The following is a 23,718-nucleotide window of genomic DNA, read 5'->3' as shown; positions in this document are numbered from 1 at the left end:
CGCTCCTCTTAAGAGAACAGTAGAGAAAGGAGATGATTCCATTAAAAGATAAAAAATTCTATGATCCCAATTTTCTTGACTTGTATCTCTCATTAAAATTGATAGTTTAAATTTAAATATTTAACAATGTTTAATTTAACGTTCAATAAAACTTCTTTTTTCATTCAATGATGAATTTTATTTATGACTATAATAATGGGAAAATATAATAAATTAATTAGTAAAAAGGAAAAAAAAAGGGATAAGCACGTTAGAGCTAGTATGGGAGTTCGGGAAAGAAAAGAAGAGAAGAGAAAGTCTAAGTTAGAAAAGAAAATAAAATACAAGAAGACGTTGTTTTATCTCTTCATGTTGTTTGGGAGTTTTTGGAGAGAAAGATAATGAAAAGTATTTCCTCCATTTGGGAGTAATTGGCACTGAAAGGAAAAGATTTAATTTTACATAAGCGCCCTTGAAGCTTGAAATTCACGTAACATAGAAAAACATTTACTATATTATAATCTTTGAAAGGGTAAAATTGATATATTAAAACATTTACTTAACTCACGCTTTCCACCCCAATTTTGGCCTGACGATTTTTGTAGTGTGAAAGGAGGGAGTGTGGAATCCCTCCCTCCTTTTCTTTCAATTTCTTTCCTGGCTAAATTCCCAAATGCCAGAAAGATTTCACTTTCTTTCTTAGCCCTCTCTTTTCTCACCACATCCGTGAGAAAAAAAAGAACTAGAAATGAGAGATGGTTCCATTTTCACTTCCATCACATCACAGAAGAAAAAACATAAACAAACTCGAGGCAACAAGATGCCCATCATCATTTGGAATTAGGTACGATCAGACACAAGCAGAAAAATTTACGAGCACCATGTGACAAAGATGATTTTGCAGGAAGAAGAACAGACTGGTTCCAGCATTTGCATTGCAGCTCAAGGAACTATAACTGTATTTAGCTCTTCAGCATTTCTGCCCCCGCACCCTTTCCTTAAATCCTCACAATAATCTCAAATTTTTAGAAGGTTGTAAAAACGGAACAAAGAATGTTGTATGCAGTCTCGGACGAAAATTTTTGGATCTACATACGCAGAGCAAAAACACTGCTGGATGAAATCTCAAAAATAGATGCTGATTATACCGTATCCTATTTTCCAATGCCAAGTTCTTTTGATATATCTCTGGTCAAGCTGAACTGCATAGTGTTGTGCCACGGGAATAGTGTCCGAGTAACTGGAAGCTTTCTTCGAAGGTCCTGCAGCAGCAGGCAAAGGAAAGCAGAAGAAACCTTGTGAACATCTATAAATCAGCATGCGAATTGAGGGTGAAACATATTACTAGCATATATAACCCCTACACTTGCTGGTAGAATTAGACCAACACTCCATCTCAAAAGCATCACATATAAATGGTTAGAAACATAGTGGTGCAAGAACTGACAGGCAGAACAATTGACAGACACAGGTCCTCTTAAGGCTTACAACAAATACCAGCAGAGCAAGTTATCAAAATGTCACTACACTACTGAGCATAGAATAAAATTCACATAATAGGCATAAAGAGAAACCAGATCCACCAGAAACTTCATTTCATGAAGATGATCCCAGACCAAATGAGAGCCTAGATTTACCTTGAAAGTTGTATCAGGCAGATTCAAATAAGATTTCTGTCAATAAACAAATGTCAGTCATAAACTACCAAGTGCAAACACTACGAAAAAAAATCAGAAATTAAGATTTGGAGGAGTACCAAACCTGAAGAGAATTTAGGTACTCCGTCTCATGATGGCGAATTATATTCATCACAGAAGCAGCACAATCATCAGGCGACTGAAGATATGTAACATACATGTCAGATAGAGATTCAAATAATCTGTTTTTTCAATCATTCAGAACTTTCAAAGCCCCATAAGCCAAACCCAAAGTCTCAACGCTCCCCTACATAAACTAAATACATGATTAAATAGATAAATAAACACATAAAAGTATCACACCAACAGTTGCTCTTAACCTTCAGAATCCTCCACAACACGTATATAATATCTTGTTATAGTGCCCTATCAGACTCCAAAGTTCTTCTTCCAGAAGTGTTATTGCAACTCGTTAAAAAAAAAAAAAAAAGCATTTGTCATACGTAAAAGAAATAGGCAGCTATATCCAGTATAATGATTGAAGATAACTGTTGGAATCAGATCTTTTACAACCCATATTAGCGCATAATTCATTTGAGAGAGAGTCCAGAATTCTGAACCCCTAAAAAGATTTCGATTCACCAAAAATGTCGAGTCTAAACCACTCGAATGAATTTTACTTTACCAGAAAGTTTAGAAGGTTGCTGAAGTTATTATCCCATATTCTTTTAAGTGTCACAGAAAGCTATCCAAGACACGTGATCATGTTAGACATCCAAACTTTGCTTATGAATCTATATCTCAGGTACCATTCTGCAACACCGAATAAGCTATAGAAGTGTTCATGATTTGTGAACTAAAGAAAGAAACATAATTCCATTCCAGAACAAAATGTACAGAGAAGAAGATTTAAAACATGCAACAATTATACTAGATATAATAAAGAAATTTCAGGACAAACATTAGCATACTCTTGACCTGAAATGCAGTTGAATCCTTGCATTCATGTTTTGCATCTAATTGGACATTTCCCTCTTCAAAATAGTGGGCCCCTACCTTAACAGGAAAACATAAAATGTTACCACATTACACACGTCTTTCTCAGCATGAGTATACTTAATCTTGGATAGTAAACAGTACAAGGTAAAACAAGGAGAAAACTTCAACAAAAGAAATCTTACTGGACACTCATAATACAAAATAACAAATCACACCTCCATTCTGCCTCTCAGTTCCACAATTTGTAGCTCATCCTCAAACACAACATTCCATATTGACCGCCAACTTCCATTGCTGCACCATTACACAACGAGACAACTATTTAAGCAGCAAAACATAAATAGAAGAATGCTGTATCTTACTCCTCTTAATTATAGCTAACCATATCTGGTGAATGCAACAACTCCTAGGTCTCAGCATCAAGATTTCATTTTATAAGTTCTTAAATTTTCACAATGTTGTCATCAATAAAGAGTGTTGGCAACCATGGCCTTGTCTTTCACACAATTTATTGTACAATTGTCCATTTTTAGACTGAAAGTAGGGTAACAAAACTCTCCACTTTCAGACTGAAATCATACACCAATATCAAGTTATAAATTCCTTCCCAAATGCATTCGACCATATAGGATGCTTGTAGCACTCAAGGTGCATATTATATGGAAAACCCGGCACAGACATCAAGTTCTTAACAGAAAAGTGAGGCTTGAAGATGATCAAGACTTTCTGTATTTATGCATTCCCCTCCCACTGTTTTATCTTGGAATTCCATGCACAGACAGTTTAAGGTTTTTTTTTTTGTTGGAGGGGGAGGTGAGGGACGAGAGAGAGAGAGAATCAACTCCATTGAAACAATTTTGATATCTTTTACCACAATAATTTCAGAAATTATAGATATCTTTTACCACAATAATTATGCACATATGATAGCAGATGTTCAAGCCTATATAGGACATTGAAACAATTTTGCAGAACCTTCCTTTTGCCAAGCTCAAATGCAAATAAAAGTAGTGATACTTTTCTTTGAAACTTTGGAGCAACTCATGATAAAACATGCAGAAAAGATTGCAATTCACCAGTAATTAATTTCTTTCCAAACTTCCATCATTCCATGGCATAGGAAAGCGTAATTAAATTTTTTCTTGAAGTAATACCACAAAAGTGTAGCCTCACTTGCAAGATTTCATAAGAAATAGCAAATTAAAGGTTTGGGATACCCCACAATGACGAGACTATGCAACACATAAAATACATAGGAAAGTAAACTAAAATGCCTTGATGGAGTCTCAAGTTCAAATTTGGAATGACACAGCTATTTTTGGTTTTTGTCTAGCAAAAGACAAGCATTAGCTTCTAATTGGTAGTTTCCTTAACCATTTCAAAGTTCCTTACTTAATTCCGAGAAATCAGCCTTGGCATACCAGAAATTTTGAGGACTATGTCTAGAAGCTAAAATCACCACAACAAGCTCAAAATTAGATCCAGGTTCTTCCACATGCTTTCCTTTGGAAGAGTAGACTGAGCATACACCTTTCGGATAAGCTTCGCCAACATACTTGCTAATTTCTGCATCCACCGCGCACCTGAAAAGTAACACCATCAAAAGGAACATGTTAGAAATCGTGGAAAGCAGTAACTTAGAAAAAGAACAGCACTTCATGAAGTAATATCAAAATTCTGTGACTGAGCTGAAAATAATTGGCTCATTGCAGTCATATAACCAAAACAGTGTGTACACTGACAAAATGCACCACAATTAACACAGATGCTCAAGAGTTAGGGTCTTCGGAGAATAGACCAATAGAAGAACATTTATGCTACTAGGTAACTATAATGCAGCTTTCACTGTTGCTCAACATATAATGAAATGTTAACCTCCAAATAAATCAATGTTTGAGAATGCTATATGTCCCTCACATCCTCCATATGCTATTACTCACTTAGGTAAACACAAACAAACTTTAAGCAATTAGTCCTCGTACTTATATGCCTGCTTAATCATTACAGAGAACCCTCATTTGTGTTTCTATTAAACATATGTAACGCAAAAGTTTTTCCAAGCCTCTAGGGTATTTTAAAAAACGAACCAACTACTTCAATCCTGCAGATGATAGCCAAATAATAAGTTCAACCCTCCTAAATAAACTTCAAGAACATTTGAGGTGGTAAACTGTCCTATATAGAAGCACTTACAAGCACCTAAACCAATGTAACATGCTCTTAGAAAAAAATTAGCATGAAGTTTTTTTACCAAAAAGAGATCCAAAAACATACCGATATTCCTCTACATATGCAGATGGAAGTTCTTCATCACTTGCCGGTCTAACTTCTGTGCAAGACTGAATAAGCAGTGCACTTTGTCATATATAAGAATCCACAAGCCAATAAGCTCATTTCTCAAAAAAGTGAAAAACTAAGGTACACCTGCTGAAAGGAAACAGCAGTAGAAAAGCCTAAGTTCATTGTCAAGACATATTCAGGTATCTCATTTACAGACTCCAAGACTCAAGGCAGTACAAAATAAACAGACACCTTACCAAATTAGCAAAATTAGGGCTCTAACACACTAAGTTTTTCAATCGACAGAGTTCACTTAGCAAAACCTACAAAGCCTAATGCAATCCCACTTAATGATCCCTGGAATGAGGAAATGAAGAGCAATTTACTCAGTCTTGTAGCTGAGGGGGGACGAGTGAATAGCTGTAATAGAATTCCCTTATTGACATCAAGGCTACATTGCATCTCTAAACAATATAAAAAGCCTCAGAAAGCATATTCTATTGGACCTTCCCATTAGTTCAAGACAAACCAAACAGGTACCCTTGCTTCCACCTCGTCAGCATCTTAACTTTATTGCTTGCTTTTTCAGCTTGATGGGGCAAAATCACGGGCACATATAGCCAAAATTTTTTTTTTTCAAAAAGTCAATACCAGTTGGGCTGATAAATGGAAAAAAAAAAACTTTATACTACGTGTATGGAAATAGCAAATTTGACTGGTAAAAAGCACAAGTGTTTGCTACTAGACCAACTCTTTCATCCTCTAGTGGTGCTTCTTGATCATTATGCATTTCATCACGAAAAGAAAACAAACCATAAATTAATCCAAAGGAAGAGCAGAGAATAATTCAAATCCATAATGAACTGGATGATAAAGAGCAAATTACTTGCTTAACATGGTTAACCACAGCCACTTGCGCAGTCCTAGGATCAAGATATTCATCTTCAGTAATCTCACTAAACGATGTCACCATCACCTGTACATATAACATCAAAGGAAAATTAAAACACTCAATACTTCATGTACAACACTACAAGCAATTCCAAATTTTAGCAACAATAAATCCTTCCTAAAGGAAAAAAAATTTGATTTTTATATACAGGAGTACTAATCACATGAACCTAACACCATACATTTCAAAAATTAAGGAACCTAAATAAACAAAAACTTCTAACAAGATCAACTGCCCATGCAAATGTCTCTCTAGTTGTAGGAAAGTTCCCCCAGGCAAGCACAACATAAACCACGCTCTCCACGATAGCAGAAATACACTACCAGCAGAAACATGCCTACACTAAAAAACACCTCCATCCCTAGCTCTGCACAATTCACGTGCCATAGCAGCAAAAACCAGCCTTTTGAACTGATCAACGTGAGAACTGGAAGTCCAGTGTTTAGCTAACCAATTAAGCTCCTCCTCCTCCAAGTATACTGACCGATAAAGCTCCTAAAACTCGGCTAAAAATTATCAGGCAGCGGATATATAAAACCTATCTCTTTACTCATAATCGGGTTGCTGCTCCATCAAGACAGGGTACACAGGATGCACTGACTATCTCTTCCTAAAGAAGGCTATAACCTTATGTTTATAAGTGGGGTTTATCCACCAGCTGCCCGGTAAGAATTAATTAAATGCGGATTGTCAGTTTCTTGGAGAGGTTCAAGTTAAATTAAGAAAACTTACAAATGCAATGGCAAATTAAGAAGTATGCATTTAAAGGTAAAATTCTTATAAACTTGCAGGGCTTCAATAGAAAGAGAATTATTAAACTCGCATGCCAATAACTGTGCATAAATTATAGAAGCATTTATTTCAGCAGTCCAAAAAATGATTCAGCCTAGAAATCCAACACAATACTGGCCGGAAAAAAAATTCAAAACAAAATAGAAAACGGCATTGGAAAAGGAAGGAAGCGAAAATTACATCGCCACTTCGGTCAGGAAGTTGTAGGCAAATCATGTGAGATTTGTTGTACAGAGGAAATGCCTCCGCTGCCGCTGCTTCATATACATTTTCATCTTTCAAAACCGCTTTAACATCTGCAGCCGGCGGCCCCCCCCCAAACATGATAATTGTCAACAAAAATTCCCCCAAAAAAAAAAATCACAAAGTTGTTAGGCGATTAGATTATTGTACCCAAAATAAATAAACATACCTTTGGCTACGTATTGGATTTCGCCAGGGGGAGAATTGATGAGGAACCATTTTGCAATTTCTAGTTTTTGCTTGTGACTCAGCTCTTCCGGCTGCGTACTCGTTTCTTCATCGTCGTCTGACATTTTTGTTTCTTTTTTTTTTTTCCGGGTAGTAAATTTTCACACACAGTCACACCTTCCACTGTGTGTGCAGATCCCGAATTTATTACCAGATTCTAATATTTTGTGATGATCTGTACCGTGCCGTGGGGTTACGGTTTCCGTTTTGTTTCTCATTTTAAATGGAAATGTGATTTTTTTTTTTTTATCTCCACTTTTGCTGTAAATAGGTAAGTATCACAGTAATTTTAATTTTGTGAATTAATTTTTTTTTTCTGAATTCATTCTTTTTACCCTGCACTTTATTTCCGGTTTAAATATAAGTTACATATCATGTATCGAAACTCATTCGTTTTAAAAAAAAAAATTGAATTCTAGCAAATATTAACAATTAAATATAATCTTGTTAATCACCCTGATGATAATACATTGGAAATTTCAAATCTTACAAAGAGGAAATATATTGATAAGATAATTTTCAGATTAATATCATTGCGTTTTTTGATTTATTTTTATTCCAAATCAACTCGATTAATAACTGTCAAGTTTAGATATTTCGCGTAGCAAAAATTAACAGACAAAACCGGAATACAATGCTCCGATACGCCGTTGGGGCCGGCAGAAATTGAATTATTATTATTATTATTTCGGTTATTTTGGCTAATTCTCAAGCACCATTTCTGCTTTAACTAATCACACTTCTTTGGACTCAAATGGTTGGTGTGGAGACCATTTGAAATCGTCCACTATGAGAACTAGAATTTAGAAATGACAAATACTGCATGTTTGCACAAGAGTTATTTGAAAATGATTTTCGGAACAATAAATAATGTATGTGAGATTTTTAAAAAGTGATTAAAATATAAAACAACAATTAAGAAGTGCATCATGATACAATCAAAAAAATTTTGGCATATAACTTCATATCCAAATAGTTTGATTCCCGATGATCATACAGAAGATGCAAATGAGACCCCTGCTTTGTGCCTTTTAGTCATGTCATGTGCTCCTACTCACAGGGTAAAGGTTCAAATTTCAGATACAGCTTGAAGGATCTTTCTAATAGTGCCTAAGCGCTCCTTATCATACCTAAATTATATATATATATATATATATATATATATATATATATTAACAATTATTACTTTCTTTTACATTATACACTTTTTCTAATTATTCTTTTTATATTTGTATACTTTTTTTAAAATTAATCTTATATTTTTAAAAATTTAACACATAAAATGTATTTTAACGAATGCCAAAACAGTACCAGTTAGACAGACCATATCTTTAATAAAGGTTTATTGGTTGTTTCCCCGAAATCAATCTACTCCAGGTGCTAATGACTCCAATTGGGTAGGACAAGATAAGAAAACAGAAAATTGGTTTTAAAAAAAAAAAAAAAATCTATTTTAACCTTAAATTACACAGTTGTCAGCAAAAACTGGACTATAGTAGCTTTCATACATTGATTTCCTGAAGTCATTCAAAGCCTTCAATGGATTAACTCCTTGAATATCAACAAAGCAGTCATTAACCCGAGGAGTATTATTCATTAATAAACCTCTAGCTGCAAAACCCATTAACTCGGTGGATTCCATGTAACACTGATTCCTAGAGCCAATTCCACCTTCCCAGAGCAAACACATTCTAGAATTCCGACTCTGTAAACTTCTTTCTTGTAACTGGGTTTGGTCTACTTCTACTTTTTCAGTTGTTAAATTTTTCCTCGGGGATAGATAGTCTTCAAGTCGTGTATAAGTTTCCTTGCCAGGCGAACCCCAATCAACCTGGCGCAAAATTCCAGCTGATTGTTCGGTGACCTTTGTAGGGTAATTCTGAAGTTGAAGTGATTGTTCAATCACTACTAATCTTTCAACTTGAGCTTTTAACCTCTGCAGTCGATCGCGTATTCTAGCAATCACGGCATCATACAGCTTCCCTCTGGACATATTCTGGTTTTCTTCCAAATTGAGTATATCATCAAATTGAATGGGGTCACCGATAAGTACAGTAACCTGTAGTTTATGATCGATCGATCAGGCCAGATCACAGAAAGATAGCTTATCGGATGAGTGTTCCAAAATTGACCATCCGAAAACAGAAAGCTCAAGATGATGCTTTGAAACTATCACAACTTTCCAAAATAAATAGCACCACTTGGTGAAACAAAAAAGTACTTACCGTCTTACCAATCCTGGGAAGCTTGGCTCCTATTGGCATTATATCTTGCATGCCAGTGTGCACAAATGGGAGAACTATTGGTACATTGTCAGCATCTAAGATCAACCTGTTACAGTTATTGTCAAAGTGCAGACATGATCCAGTCAATAGGATAAATTTGGCACAAAGCATGAAAAATCCAGGGTGCAACATTAAGCAAAACAAATGCAATGTCAACTATAAACTACCATATCAGATAACTAGACACCCATCCCCTCCATCAAGCATAATAACCGTAACAGATGCGTATAAAAAAGAACCTACTCAAAATACTTTGTCATGGTGTCTAAACTAGATTGCGTTCCTCTCAAGTTATTGAGCTCTTGGTTCACTCTGAGCTGCAGTACTTAGTTCTAAACAGATCATAACACATATCTACTTACAGGCCAGATTGAAAAATATATACAAGACATATCACCTGATGCATTTTCTAGCCTGGTAACAGCTTTTAGTTCTTACTGCAAAAGCAAGTAGAACCAATTGCAGCATAGAGACTTTTTTTGACAGCTTATTCAAGCTATAAAAGCTTATGTGAATAGTTTCACAGCTCATCTCGTTTGCAGAAACGGGGACAAATATGGTACTGTAAGAAGTTATCACTATCATATCAAAAGTCATTTAGATAATTTGCACAATTTCAAATCCTCACAATGTCACAATAATTGAGACATTAAAGAAAAGACAGACATCATGTTGCAATACAATCTTGTCCACCTTGCTCAGTCAATCTCATGCCATAATCAAGAAGCAACATCTAAATAAAAGAACAATTGTTTTGCCAATTTCCCTCAGTAACTTAGCCCAGCCCCCCCCCCCCCCCCGAGGCCACCCTCCAACAGGAAAACAATGGTTTTTTTTGTGTTGGGGGCGGGGGGAAAGTCACTAGGCTTGAATCAGCAAACCATGTACCAAAAAGCATATAGGAATAAACCACAATTCTTTAACCTTTTAAAAGGGGATGAATTTCATTCACGAACAAGATTGCTTAAGACATTTCTCACCTGCCGACACCTCTCTTAATAGGACCTATGGTTTTCCCTCCATCTCGAGAACGGCTGCCTTCGGGGAATATGTGAACCCACTCACCACGATTCAATTTGGATATAGCAACATCCATTCCCTGAATCAAGTTATGAAGAAGAAATTAAGCCAACTTTGAAATGATCAGATTGTAGAGAAATTTGCAGAGATAGATGACATTCAAGCTATTAAGCCGTGAAGTAAAAACAGTTGCATGTACGCTACAAGCTACACAACTGACAAATGTTCACCATGTTCAATTGCTTGACCTATGAAGTGACAAATGGTCGAATACAGGGGGAAGAGAAAACTATTTTCACAAGTTCGAATTGAAAGCGAGGCATTAAAAGAATGCCGAAATAATTTTAAATTAACCTATTTTTATTACAGATTAGTTGACAAAATTAGCATCTTGAGACCAGAACAGGCAAATGAAAATTACAAAGAATTAAAGGTCCTTAGGAGAAGCTGCACCAGCTTTAATATCAGCCACAGTTTAAAAACGAGAGCACCCTCAATTGAGCCCAAATTAAAGCATCTGAAAACTTGACAGCTACACAGAGTTTGGATAATTAAACAAAATATCTGCTTCCTTAGCACAAGCTCACTAAGCACATAGTTTTACACCTTAAAGAAATGAAGTCTGAAAAGTGGAGATGAAAATATGATACCATGTATACATAATATCTTTAAAAAAGTTGTAAGTTCAAACAATGAAGTACCTTCTGATAAATACCATCACCACGAGAAACTGGAAGCACTTTCACATATTTAAAGAATGCAGATGTCAAAGGGTTACGAAAGCATCGATCAGTTGCACAAAGTGTCCACCTCAAGTTATGAGCATCTAACAGAACATTTCGAGGAAGTAAGGCAGCAAGAACAAAGGGGTCATCTACGGCAGCAACATGGTTGCTAACCTACAAATGATTTAAACAGCTTAGCGCAATCAGATGATTATTTTTATGGGCAAGGGAAAATGTAAACCAATTGATATTACTAAAATACAACTATGAATTGGTGTACTTACTGTAACTAAGGGCTTATTTTCTGGTCTACCTAATACAGCCTGGTGAAGTTTTTCTGCACCATATATCTGTGATGCAAGTCATTTAATTGTTTGTAACATGCCAAAAACACAGAGAGAGAGAATATTAAATTGTATCACCAGAAAAAATTTTCATACCTGCACTCGATTCAGGCCATGCATGAAAACATGACAAACATTTCCAAAAACAGGAACAGCCACAGCCTGAAGCACTCGGGTCAGGACTGAATCTGCTTCGAGATCAATGTCTTTACTAACTGCAATTATAAAGTTCACATATTATAAATCCAACTAATACAACTAGAAAAAACTTTCTCAAAGTCTCTAAATAACTTTCAGATCACATTAGCTAGTGGAGTTAGTTGATAAACTGCCAGCTATGATTCATGCCTGCTTCCCATCCCTACGTACTCTACCACATCCCCTCTTCTTAGAAATAGTTTCTTAAGGAGACACGGAGTACATGTACAAAAAGATGAGGATAGAGGGAAGAGTAGTAGAATTGAGAAGCAAAAACTCCTCTCTGTACATAAGCAAATCATCTTATGTGGAAAATCAGCTCTAAAAGAAGATGATTCCATACAGCGCAGAACGACTCTATCTACAATTTAACCCTTAAGATAAAAAATAGACAGACAGAAGGAAACAATTCCCTTTGAAGACAGAGTTGATTTCCTGGAATAATTAAGTCTATCTCCAATATTTTTGTCTCAGTTTGTTTAATCAACTAGGTCTGGAGATGATAAAATAAATTTGCTTTGCAGAAGGCCAGAGGTATACAGCTCAATGATAAAATTATTTCAGTACTGACTTTTAATATGATCCACCAATATTTGATCCAATGACTGTAAAAATGCAAATAAAATCTCAAAAAAAAAAGGAAAATTTTCAAAAGTAGTTACTTTTAAATCTAACTACTTTTAAATCTCAGGGTATTGTCATCTTCACCCAGAAATGAGCATCAGCTCCCAGAAATATAAAGCATAATGTCCTTTGCAGGTATAGTGAGAATGCTACTTGTCTGTTTTTCATTTTACTATTTAGCAAGACTCAAGTGAAATGTAGTTCATTTTACAAGTTGCTTTCATCAAATATCTTTGAAATCAAGCAACTCATACAACTATTTGGTAAAATGGCTTGCCGTTTCACACACATATGAGTTACAAATCAATAAAGTTAACCAAGTTTTTTTTATATCATTTCCTCTTCGGGATGAAAAGGACATTGTTTAAAGAAAAAAAAACACGAATTGACATCTCTTTCAGATAAATGAACAGAACTTCAATCCCAATTATTGTAGAATCTGTATGGTTATTTTCCAAAGCAATTAGAGAAACAAGTTAGGATCACAATGTCGACTCTGCCATACTAGATCTTTCTGCTACCCCTTTCACCCCCTAAAAAAAATTGAGAAACAATAGGTCTGAAAAATTAATTGCTCACTAGAACTGAAGATTCCAAGTTCATCATTTCTCAATTCCATAACATGAAATTACATCAAGATACTTCCTCCATGTCATTCTTATATTGTTATGTTGCAATAAATAACTAGTCACGAATCAAATCCAGAGTGTCAACCATAAATTCCGAATCCTATTTGACGAAAGTGGAAGCACAAGAAATATGCATCAAGGTTTAATTCATACTGGAAAGTTTAAGCTTTGTTTTCCAATACTAAGGGAAAACCTAGGACTTTTTCCACATACAGGTTCTTACAAAGAAAGTAGAGAAAAGAAAACTTCAGGAAAACTTCAATAAAATTGAAGATCTGAATTTCAATACTTAAAGTTTAATCATTACCTACAATCTTGATCTAATTGAATAAGTTGTCCTGTTCAGAGCATTTACAGATAATGATGAGAAGAATAAATCATTTAATGACACTAGGAGTTAGTGAGCATCCATATTAAATTTGCACGAAGATTCCGGTTCATTAAGCCGAAACAATTTGGCCTTTTCCCATCCTGTTAAATTTCAAGTCTTGGGCTAGTTTACTCCCTGATCAAGTCTTTATCCCAGATTAGTGTAAATAGCTAGACTTCAACATGAACTTTCGCGTTTCTTCCTGGGTATCTATGGAGTATGATTTCTCATCCTTCTAACTTATTTTTGTCCACTTATAAGCTATCAACACATTTCTCCAAAAGGGATACTGCCATGCAAAAAATTCAACCAAATCCTCAATTAATATCCATATTTCAATGAGTCAAAAATGCACGCTTCAACAACTTACATTCCATAAAATTCAGACTTCAAAAAACAATCACCAATTTTACGACAGCCAAGTCCCAAACTTCATTAGCGATCATGAATACAAATTATAAGCAGCTCGATCTTAATCAACTCCTGGAACTCCTAATGTAAGAAAAAGTCCACCTCACCACCATCCATAACAAAACTCAATAGCATTAAATTAAAAACTAACCAGAAAATGCACAAAAAGATGTAGATATTATTTATAACGTCAAAACAGCGTATACTTAAAAAAAAAAAAAAAAGGAAAAAGGAAGGAAAAGAGTACTATTATAAGAGATTAACCTCGTTTGCGGTAGAACATAGTGGACGAAGGCAGAGAATCCCTACGGAACTCGCTGAATCGCTGAATCAACCGCTGCATTGTCGACGAGAAGTATCCATCGCCGTCGGTGGAGTAGAACCCCGCCATTCTCCGATGGTGATCGACGGCGACTCTGAACCGGTTTTTCAACTTAATCTGTAGCATCCGAGCGCCGTCCTTCAACACATCGCCGACGGCCGTTTCAACCCACCGCTCCACAACCATCCTCAACTCTCTCTCTCTCTCTCTCTCTCTCACGCACTCACACACGAAAATTCTTAATCTTAATTTTTTTTTAAATTTGTGCAATGGAATAAAAACTACTTTTTTCCCATTATTGAAAAACAGGAGTGGGCGGCAGCGCGAGTGTAGCAGTGGAGAAGAAAGGGACTCACTATATATAGTAAGGTAGGGTTGTTGACTTGTTGCTAACGTCCGCAGGGTGCTCATTGCGCACGTCTAAGTGGATAATGTGATTGTTTTATTATTAGGGATAATTGCAGAAACCTCCATGAAGTAAGTGTAATTTTTTAAATCACAGGGGAGGTTAGTGTAATTTTTTAAGCCACAAGAGATGTCAATACAAAATTCTATGACATTCGTATTGATCCCTGATGGATAATTGCAGAAGCCTCCCCTGAGGTTTCTAATATTTATAATGATCTCCTCTGTAGTTTGAAAAATTACACTGATCTCTCCTGAGGTTACTAATCCTTTGCAAATTTAGTCCAAACGATTAAAATATTATTTTAGAGAGTGTAATTAGAATTTTGTACCAGATTTGCCCTTTGTGCTACATGTTCAATGAATGATAGAGTACCATAAATCAATTAACAATTAATAAACTTTAAGGAGTATAATTTATGGGGCAAACTTGCATTACTCATTTAAAATACCGGCTTTTTACAGGTATTTTACTTTCAAACATTTAATTTATGATAAATATATCAATATTTGTAAGTAAAATTTAAAAAGTGTTACAGTAATATTCTTGCAAAAAGAAAATCGGTAGGTTATTTATTTAATAAAAATTAAATTTTTTTTAAAAGAAATGACCAATAAAGTATTAATTTTTTATGACTTTCATCCATTACATGAGTAAAGTATTCGTTCTTTATGTGCATTTTATTCATTTAATTTATGTTAAATATATAAATATTTGTAACTAAAATTGAAAAAGTGTTATATTAATATTTTTACGAAAGAGAGATTGGTAGGTTTTGTATTTAACAAAAATTAAATATTTGAAAGTAAATACAAATCTGTATTTGAGTGTAAATATTTGTATTAAATTAAATATTTGAAAGTGAAATACCCGTAAAGAACCGATACTTTAAATAGTTATCGACTCTTTATGGGCAAACATGCATTATTCAGTTAAAATACTGGTTTTTTACGGGTATTTTACTTTCAAACATTTAATTTATGATAAATATATCAATGTTTGTAAGTAAAATTCAAAAAGTGTTACAGTAATATTATTGCAAAAAGGAAATCGGTTGGTTATTTATTTAATATAAATTAAATATTTTTTTTAAAAAAGAAAGAAATGGCCCATAAAGTATTAATTCTTTATGACTTTCATCCATTACATGAGTAAAGTTTGGCTCTTTATGGCATTTTATTTTGAATCATTTAATTTATATTAAATAGATAAATATTTGTAACTAAAATTAAAAATGTGTTATATTAATATTTTTACGGGAGAGAGATTGGTAGTTTTTGTATTTAACAAAAATTAAATATTTGAAAGTAAATACAAATCTGTATTTGAGCGTAAATATTTGTATTAAATTAAATGTTTGAAAGTAAAATACCCATAAAAAGGCGGTACTTTAAATAGATAATATGTATTTACCTATAAATTATTCTCCTTAAAGTTTATTAATTGTTAATTAATTTATAATACTTTGTCATTCATTGGGCATGTAGTACAAAGGACAAATTTGGTAAAAAATTCTAATTTCACTCCCTAAAACAATATTTTAATCGTTTGGACTGAATTTGTAAAAGATTAGTAACCTCAGGGGAGGTCAGTGTAATGTTTTAAACCATAGGGGTGGTCAGTGCAAATGTCAGAAATCTCAGGGGAGGTTTCTGCAATTATCCCTAATAAAAATATCTTTGTGGGCCAGTGGGACACGTGTTGATGTAATGTGGACAGAGGACCCACTGGATTTTGCTGGCTGGTTTTACTCATTAAAATGGGCTGAAAGACAAAACCAACCCTGGCCCGGTCCACTAGACCATTCTAGTTTGGTTTCTGTAGAATTTTCAAGAGTAATTGTAAAAGTTAATCAAACACCAAATGATCATGTTTAAATATTATTAGATAGATTACAGGTATAAATCTAATCTTTATCTAATTTGGTGTTAAATAGTGATAAATTGATTATTGAGATATAATTATTCAATTTTAGTCTGTGTATGTGATACAATTAAAAAGATATTTAAAAAAGCTTTTGTTGAATAAATGTGCTCATTGTAATTGCATGTTTTAGAAGTTGATCTCATTGTTGCAACTCTTAAACAAGATTTCTTTTTAGCTAACAACTTTTTAGACTTTTAAAAAATTATAAAAACGAGAGTTTGATAAAAACTCAAACCTGAATATGCTAAATTACCGAATTATTAAGTACTAAAATTTTAACATTCGTGGGTACTCTGTATTAGGTAATAAGTGAATAGCTTATTACCCATTATTTTAAGTAAATTTTGCCTAAATAATTCAAATCTACTTAACTAATAACGTTCTATTTTTCACTATCAAACACATATAAACATATTAAAATTTGAACCCATTAATTTTAAATATTGAGTTGGATTATCAAACATGACCTTAATCATGTTAATTTTTCTAAATTTATGTTATTCAATCCCTTTATTCTTATATTTTATACACTTCCATATGTGACTTTTAGATATTTTCATGAATATTTTAAAAATCCCATGTGATACACCGTTATGTTCACCCTTCTACTTCCAACAAATGAAAATATGATCGTAAAAGTAAACAGAAAAATGATCAAACAAAAAAGAACCTATAGCTTGGTGAATGCCTGGTATTGTATTTTATCTGACTCTAACCTGGTCAAATGAATCAGAACATTTTAAAGAGAAAAGATATTAGAAACTAATTTGCTTAAACGCCAATTCCTATTTTCTACATTATTTGATCATGGTAGAAGTAGTAGAGAAATTGATAAGAAAAATTGTAATTTAGCTTGCCTGCCTTTTTCTGGCTCTGGCTTGGTCAAGTGATCAGAAACTTGCAGCAAGCCAAGTAAAAGAAAACAAGTTATCATGGCAGAATTAAACAAGTTATTGTACAGCCCAAAAAATTTCACAAAAAATCTATAGGAGATAAACTACACTTTTGCACTTTTTGTTAACAAAAATACTCATAAATGACTTTATTTACTCCATTAAAAATGCTCACCGCCTGTTTATATAGGCAAGAATAAAGTTTTGGTGAAACCTGTTTGGAATGTGAGTTCTTTGGGAGTTTGTCTAAAATTTTACTGTAACTTACTATAGAAGTTTTTAAAAAATTTTTGAAATGTGTAGATTTTTGAATATTTTGAAATGTATAGTTTAAAAATTTTAAAATTTTTTTTGAGGTTACTGTAGTTAAAATTTTTAAAAGACTTGTAGCAGACAAACACCTTTTTTTTTTACTATTTCATGATGCTGCGGGCTGCCAGCATTTTTTTAAATATGTATATATATATATATATATATACTAGAATGGTTCTGGCTGTGCCTTGCATAGCCGATGCCCAATCTATTGTGTAACAAATATTGAAAAATTCTTTGCCACTCTTATTTTTAAACTTGGGCACAATTGTATCTAATTCTTATTCTAAATTAGAAATAAATTACCCATTTGAAAAGGTTCAAAATTCTCATCAGATTAAATAATTATTCATCTAAATCCAATAGCACAACCAATTCCCAACCTATTGTGTAGAAAATATAATTTAGAGCACCTAAATTGTAAGTAGTGACAATTCTTATGTAGATGTATCTAATGTAATAAGGTGTTTACCATAGCTCATGCCTACCTATTAAAATTGAAGAAATGTTGGTCCTAACAATATTAGATATGAACATTATTTTTTTATTTTTATTAATTGAAATACCAACCTAAATACTGTTATTATTTGCTATTCTTTTTTTTTTTTAAGTTTAAAAATTTTTTAAAAGGATTTTTAGGCTAGAAGATTAAAGTTTTAGCTGAAAAGAAATCTGATATTAGAGATTATTGTAGAAAATTTTATTAAGTTCAGTGATTTTGTGGTATAATTAAAAAACTTTTGTGGATTGCTTGCATCATTGGTCATCAAGTTGTAAACATAGCATGCCAAATACGTTTACTGGCAAGATGTGGAAAATATTAAGTGCGTAAATTATTGCTTTCTAGCAGTAGCATCTCTCTAATGAAAATCAAAATATCCTATACTACGTAGTCTATGTTGCATCTGTAAATGTTCAAAAGATCCTATACTATGTTGCATTTGTAAATGTTTAATCAACAAGAGTAAGAATAAAGAAGCAAAGGTAGAACCTTACTTCTTAAATGAAATTACATAATATCCTTTCCATTTAAAAAGCACAAAATTCATACACCTTTACAATGAAGATACCAGTTTCTGGGGATTACATATATTCACCTTCTGCTTATAATGTTATTTTTTACATGAAAGAAAAGGAACAGTTGTACAACAGAGAAGAAAATGTAAAAATTACTTTCAGTAGAATGATTGCTTCCATGGCAGCTAGCCATCTATAAAACAGAGAACAAAGAACACAAATTGCTTTTAGTAGAATGGTTGTCCCCATAAAGAGAGAAAGGGGGAAATTTGTTGATAGCTCTTGAGATTGTACTATTTTGTGAGAGATATGTGGGCTCCCTTTTAGTGAAACCTGAGTATTGTAGCATTCATTAAACCACTCATCTACTAAACTAAAACTTTTACTTGCATTCCTTTATCTTTTCATCTCAATGAAAGTAGTCGTAAGAAAATGAAAGCAATATTAGGCCTGAGTACTGTTTTGTTCTCCATCAATGCACCATGCATAATATGATAACTAAATCTATGCAGTCAAGGAACAGAAGAAATGACCTTGAAGTAAAGCAATTCCTTAGCATGAATCCATCAACCCCAAATATGCTGAACTGGTGAACGGAGTTGGAAATGTAAATTGGATGTAGAAGAATGCTATCAGTCAACGCAAAACTATGCAAACTATCTAATAATATTAATACTGACAGAGGAAAAAATAAAACAAAAAGAAAGGAGTAATTAGTTTTAGTAGGAAAGATTGCAAAGGTGCAATTATTTTCAGCCATATTCAGTTAATAAGTGAAACCAAATGAACTTACAATCTAAAAACTACAGTCATTTAAGCTACAAAAGAACATAGTATCGTTTCTTACCAAACAATCTGACTTCATTAGGTTTGTGCATTTTTTAGTGCAAATACGAGGGTGTATGGTTCAAAGTTAGTGAGCAAACATATTTCATCAAGAAAACCTCATTTTTTTAATGTTCCAGCTTTATAGATACTCGGATTTAGAGAAACTGTCACAGATTCTGTAATCTTTAATTGGGTGTAATAGTATTCATAGAAGAGATTATGCATCACTCACTACATTCAAATTATGTGAATGCATAAAACAGCCAACATATTGTGGTTTTAACATTTGATAGTTCTGTGGAACCAAGAACGTTGCCTTTACAAATAGCTTTGAGGAATTAATATTCTACACTTCTAAGCTAGCTACAACAAATCCTAGAAACTCAATATTAGGATTATCTATTTTAAGTTTTGTTTCTTCTATTGCCTACCTGATTTCTATGCATAATACCTTTAATGTGGGGCAAAACCTGATTTCTATGCTTTTACATAAGGTTGGAACTTTAGTTTAAACTTTAGGTTGAGAATTTAACTTGTTTTAGCTTGATTATCTGTATTCAATAAATGGTGACAACCCTTAATTGGTAATTACTTGTACCATATTCTTAACAGGAAAAGAAAAAGCAAGAAATTGAAGGACTAAAGAGAGTGACCTGAAATTGAAGCAACTACTTGCTAGAAATCCGTGGAAGCTAAATCAGAAGTTTTTCTGCACCAATTGTTTCAAACTGCAATTAACCTCTTGATTCTTGAAGAAATTTGGTAACTAAAATAAAAAGTAGACAGATTATCCAATCTCTTAAATACTGGCAGGGGAATAAATTAGACAAAGAAAAGTAGTAGTTATTTTCAGCACGAAAGGTTGCAGAGAACAAAGTAGAAGAAGGGTGTAGTTTTTTGTGACCAGTACTTCTGTTTCTAATATAAAGGCACAAGCTTTCCTTCATTCTTGATAATTTGGCAATTGGTCAACAATATCAGGAAAACAGAAGGACAAACCTATATCTCTAGCAATAGTATTAGCCATTATGAATAGAGCAGATAAAGATGCAAACTTGATAAGTTGTCAGAGATATATATATATATATATTTGAGTCTGGGTAAGTTCTCAACCGGGCAAGAAATGAAAATGAATACAAAAGGACAAACCACATTCTCATGGTTGGGTATAATAATAAAGAGTACAGATGTAAAAAAACTTGGATGGATTGCCATAATTTAGAGAAGAAAATCATGAAATTATTGACTGAGTGATCTGTAAACAACAGGAGGGGGAAAGTAAAGAACGAAAAACAGAAAAAAAAAAAAGAGACAAAGCAAGAGGAAAAGAATGACTGGGGAATAAAAAGGAATAGATAAGGACTAACGAAAAAATCCGATGAGCAGCCGTAATTTAGCTAAGCCAATCCTGAAATTGTTGACCAATTGTTGGAGGAAGCAGGCGGACAACCCATTTCTTGGCCACTGTTTCTAAAAGCTATTCAGCTGCTTCTCTACTTCTCTTTTTCCACCGAAGAGAAGAATAGTCCAAGAAACGGAAACAATGAAAAGGAAAAGAGGATTATCATCTTTTGTGGAACAATCCCACAGTTGGGATATGGATGGGCAGCCATAATTGATTCTTTGTGGGAGAAAAGAAAGCTGAAAGGAAAATTAAGAAACGGGAAACAAAAAGAGAGAGAGAGAGAGAGAGAGAGAGAGAGAGAGAGAGAGAGAGAGAGATGAAGAAGAAAACAAAAGATGATAGGCTAAAGTTGTAAAATAAAATGCAAAGGGAGTGTTTTGCTTTCCAGCCACATCGGTGCATTTCCATAATTTTGTTTGGCTTTTTGATTTCTTATCTTTCATAACGGAGACAAAGAAAAAGTGGAGAACAACAGAGCTAATGCCAACTACCGCTTTCTTTGGTCTAAAAAAAGAGGGCAAGAGATGGGAAAAGACTGAGAAATAAAGCAAAAGATTATTAATAAAAAGTCAAAAATAGCCCTCAACAGTTAGTTACTATTTTGGGGCTAGTTATTTTTCTCTGGGCAAGATAGTAATTTTATGTAACAAGACAAAAATGACCTCACCAGTGATACACTATTCGGAGAACTAAACAATATTCTCAGGGCATAAACGGGAGAAAATTTTTCTCCCCCCTTCATTCCGCTACGTGGCTAAACCTGTGAGTAAAAATCTCAAGTCTTTCTATATATGTAAGACTAGGAGGTTATCGGCTGTGCTAAGCACAACCTAGGCCCCATATAATCTGTTGTCATATATTTTCATATAAGATAAGATTAACAGTAATGTTTGTGAAATAACATTCTTAAAATTATAAATTACCAATCAAGTATGCAGCTAACATCAATGTAGTGTACTTATTATGTCTTTTTTTTTCGGACACATAGTATTGGTTCAAAATCTTTGTCCAAATCATGATGAATACAGGACTAACTTTATAAACGGAATTTCTTTTCATAGCAAATTTTAATTGTTGTGATACTCAAATTTTCTCCTATATTTACCAAAAAGATTTATTTGCTCTGTGCGTACAAAGCTCTACGTCTAAGATGAAGTGTAGATTATCCAAGTAACAAAACACAAGGAAAAAGAAATATCAGGGAAAGAACATGAACAAAAAAGGGCAAAGAAAAGCAACAAAATAGGTGCATACATAATTCGAACTTTAGAGGCAAACACAGCAAGAGCAATGATGCACTATAAACAAAACAAAGTAATTTTAATAGGATATTAGCGGACACCTAAAACCACAACTGATCCGAATACCAAGTTAATAACCTTTATTTTCCTTTAGAAATGTTTATTACATTTGATGCCTTTGGAGCCCAGCTTTTGGCTAGACTACAACAAGTACCACCATTCAAATCTCCGTTTTTAAAAAGTAATCATCAGGTTTTTCATTCTCCTAAGGTTGTGTCTAGATTAGACAAAACAACAAGCATATTACATGCAACTTGGGATAAAACAGGCACAATAACCTAAGTTGCTTAACTGATAGTCATATAAAGGAGTGAACGAGTTTTGCCTAAAAGGGCTATAATGAATAACAGCCGAAGGATGCTCTGTATACAATATCCTTAAGAGGTAACCATCAAGTGTTTCATTGCCCTAGACAAGTCTAGACTAAATGAAATAGCAAACAAGGCACACACTAGATAATCAATTAGAAACAAGAGGTACAAAGTCTTAAGTTGTTTAACCAATAATCACTTAGATGACTAAACAAGCTTTGCCAATAACAACCTCTCTGCATTGGCCTTAAAGTTATCTAAAAAATAGATAATCACTCTTATTCCTTATTTAGAACAACAACAGGTCACATATTTTAGATATGTATATTGTAATTAAAGACAAAAGCACCAATAGCAGGAGATTGAAATTAGTTAAAAATAAACTTGTCATGTAATAATAACTTTAGCATAGCAGTCACAGCCCCAAAATCAGCACAAGCAAAAGTTTGTCTCACAAAATATATTGTGCTAATGATTTTGGCTCACAAAATATGTTATTGTTGTCCATTGTTATAATCTTTTTTCTAGTATATATAGCAATTTGGCTGTTTGATAGAACATTGATCATAAGCAAACCAATAGGACAGTTCAGTTGGCCATACTCATATTAGCAAATGGATCTTTCTTTTTTGTAGGTATGCCACTAATAATATATATTCAAGAATTCACCAAATTTCAAAATAAGGATTATTGAACTGGGAGCTGGGTTCATATCTTCATTTTTACTTGTTTTTTCAGGTGAATGGATTGCAGCAACACAATTGGATTGAGAAAATATTAACACAATTACCTACTTAAATAAAAACTATTTGTTTCATAAAGGATCACACAAAACAAATAGCACCAGCAAACTTAAAATAAATGAAGCAGAAACTGAAGAAAAACTACTACAAAGAAAAGGGAACACTAAAATTTCACTTTTGAAAATATAGTCAAATAAATGAAGAAAAACTGCTCATAGATTCAAGAAAGACAACAAGCTGACCTTCAAATTAAAGGATTCCTTGACTGATGATATGAATCATAGCAGAAAGAACCTATCAATTGAAGCATATGTGTATATTAGAATTTATTAATTCGTGTATTACTCATACGGGAAAAATTTCACAAAAAAAAGGGAAAGACTTTTTCTCACCAAAGAGACTCCAAAGAAGGTGTAAAGATCAAGACACTTCTTCTTGCAGTTCATAAGACAGAGGAGCCAGCACCATGCACTGATAAATACCTCTATTTTATTTTTTGATTTCATAATTCACTGGAAAATTTACAGGCTAAATGAAT

The 23,718-nt window shown here is 33.5% G+C and overlaps 2 protein-coding genes and 1 long non-coding RNA gene across 5 annotated transcripts; all 3 read right to left on the bottom strand.

Moving 5' to 3' along the window:
* Positions 1-777: 777 nt before the first annotated feature.
* LOC113727678 (F-actin-capping protein subunit alpha-like) lies at positions 778-7,310 on the bottom strand. 2 transcript variants are annotated; one of them, XM_027251962.2, is made up of 10 exons: positions 7,052-7,310; positions 6,820-6,935; positions 5,782-5,871; positions 4,890-4,954; positions 4,037-4,198; positions 2,831-2,909; positions 2,595-2,672; positions 1,741-1,815; positions 1,617-1,652; positions 778-1,241 (listed from the first exon to the last, which is right to left on the bottom strand). In XM_027251962.2, exons 1-10 carry the CDS (start codon positions 7,173-7,175, stop codon positions 1,134-1,136), a joined length of 933 nt encoding a protein of 310 aa, XP_027107763.1. In that variant the 5' UTR covers positions 7,176-7,310; the 3' UTR covers positions 778-1,133. The 2 variants fall into 2 exon arrangements, 1 of the variants encoding a protein (XP_027107763.1); XR_003457871.2 differs by having other exon boundaries at positions 1,137-1,241; positions 2,578-2,672.
* Positions 7,311-8,438: 1,128 nt separating this feature from the next.
* Positions 8,439-14,714, bottom strand: LOC113727677 (uncharacterized). The gene is made up of 7 exons (XM_027251961.2): positions 13,981-14,714; positions 11,581-11,699; positions 11,425-11,490; positions 11,117-11,314; positions 10,376-10,494; positions 9,336-9,441; positions 8,439-9,169 (listed from the first exon to the last, which is right to left on the bottom strand). The coding sequence occupies exons 1-7, from the start codon at positions 14,447-14,449 to the stop codon at positions 8,570-8,572; spliced, it is 1,677 nt and encodes a 558-aa protein (XP_027107762.2). The 5' UTR covers positions 14,450-14,714; the 3' UTR covers positions 8,439-8,569.
* A 3,826-nt stretch (positions 14,715-18,540) lies between these two features.
* LOC113727676 (uncharacterized) lies at positions 18,541-23,416 on the bottom strand. Of its 2 annotated transcripts, XR_011839607.1 has the most exons (3): positions 20,788-23,416; positions 20,074-20,129; positions 18,541-19,178 (listed from the first exon to the last, which is right to left on the bottom strand). It is a non-coding gene; the product is annotated as an uncharacterized lncRNA (long non-coding RNA). The 2 variants fall into 2 exon arrangements; XR_011839606.1 differs by having other exon boundaries at positions 18,541-20,129.
* Positions 23,417-23,718: the final 302 nt, after the last annotated feature.

This window comes from Coffea arabica, chromosome 2c (genome assembly GCF_036785885.1).
Source record: "Coffea arabica cultivar ET-39 chromosome 2c, Coffea Arabica ET-39 HiFi, whole genome shotgun sequence".
NCBI lineage: Eukaryota > Viridiplantae > Streptophyta > Magnoliopsida > Gentianales > Rubiaceae > Coffea > Coffea arabica.
Note: the sequence above shows the minus strand (reverse complement) of the source record. Positions and strands in the feature narration are given on the sequence as shown.

Excerpts from the sequence above, each read along its gene's own strand:
- LOC113727678 (XM_027251962.2), bottom strand. The coding sequence starts at position 7,175 with ATGTCAGACGACGATGAAGAAACGAGTACGCAGCCGGAAGAGCTGAGT. Across the intron at positions 6,936-7,051 it reads AATCCAATACGTAGCCAAAG|ATGTTAAAGCGGTTTTGAAA; the intron begins GTATGTTTATTT and ends CGCCGGCTGCAG. Across the intron at positions 2,910-4,036 it reads CATAGTCCTCAAAATTTCTG|CAATGGAAGTTGGCGGTCAA; the intron begins GTATGCCAAGGC and ends GTAATGGTGCAG.
- LOC113727677 (XM_027251961.2), bottom strand. The coding sequence starts at position 14,449 with ATGAGCACCCTGCGGACGTTAGCAACAAGTCAACAACCCTACCTTACT. Across the intron at positions 10,495-11,116 it reads GTGATGGTATTTATCAGAAG|GGAATGGATGTTGCTATATC; the intron begins GTACTTCATTGT and ends AACTTGATTCAG. Across the intron at positions 9,442-10,375 it reads ATTAAGAGAGGTGTCGGCAG|GTTGATCTTAGATGCTGACA; the intron begins GTGAGAAATGTC and ends TAACTGTAACAG.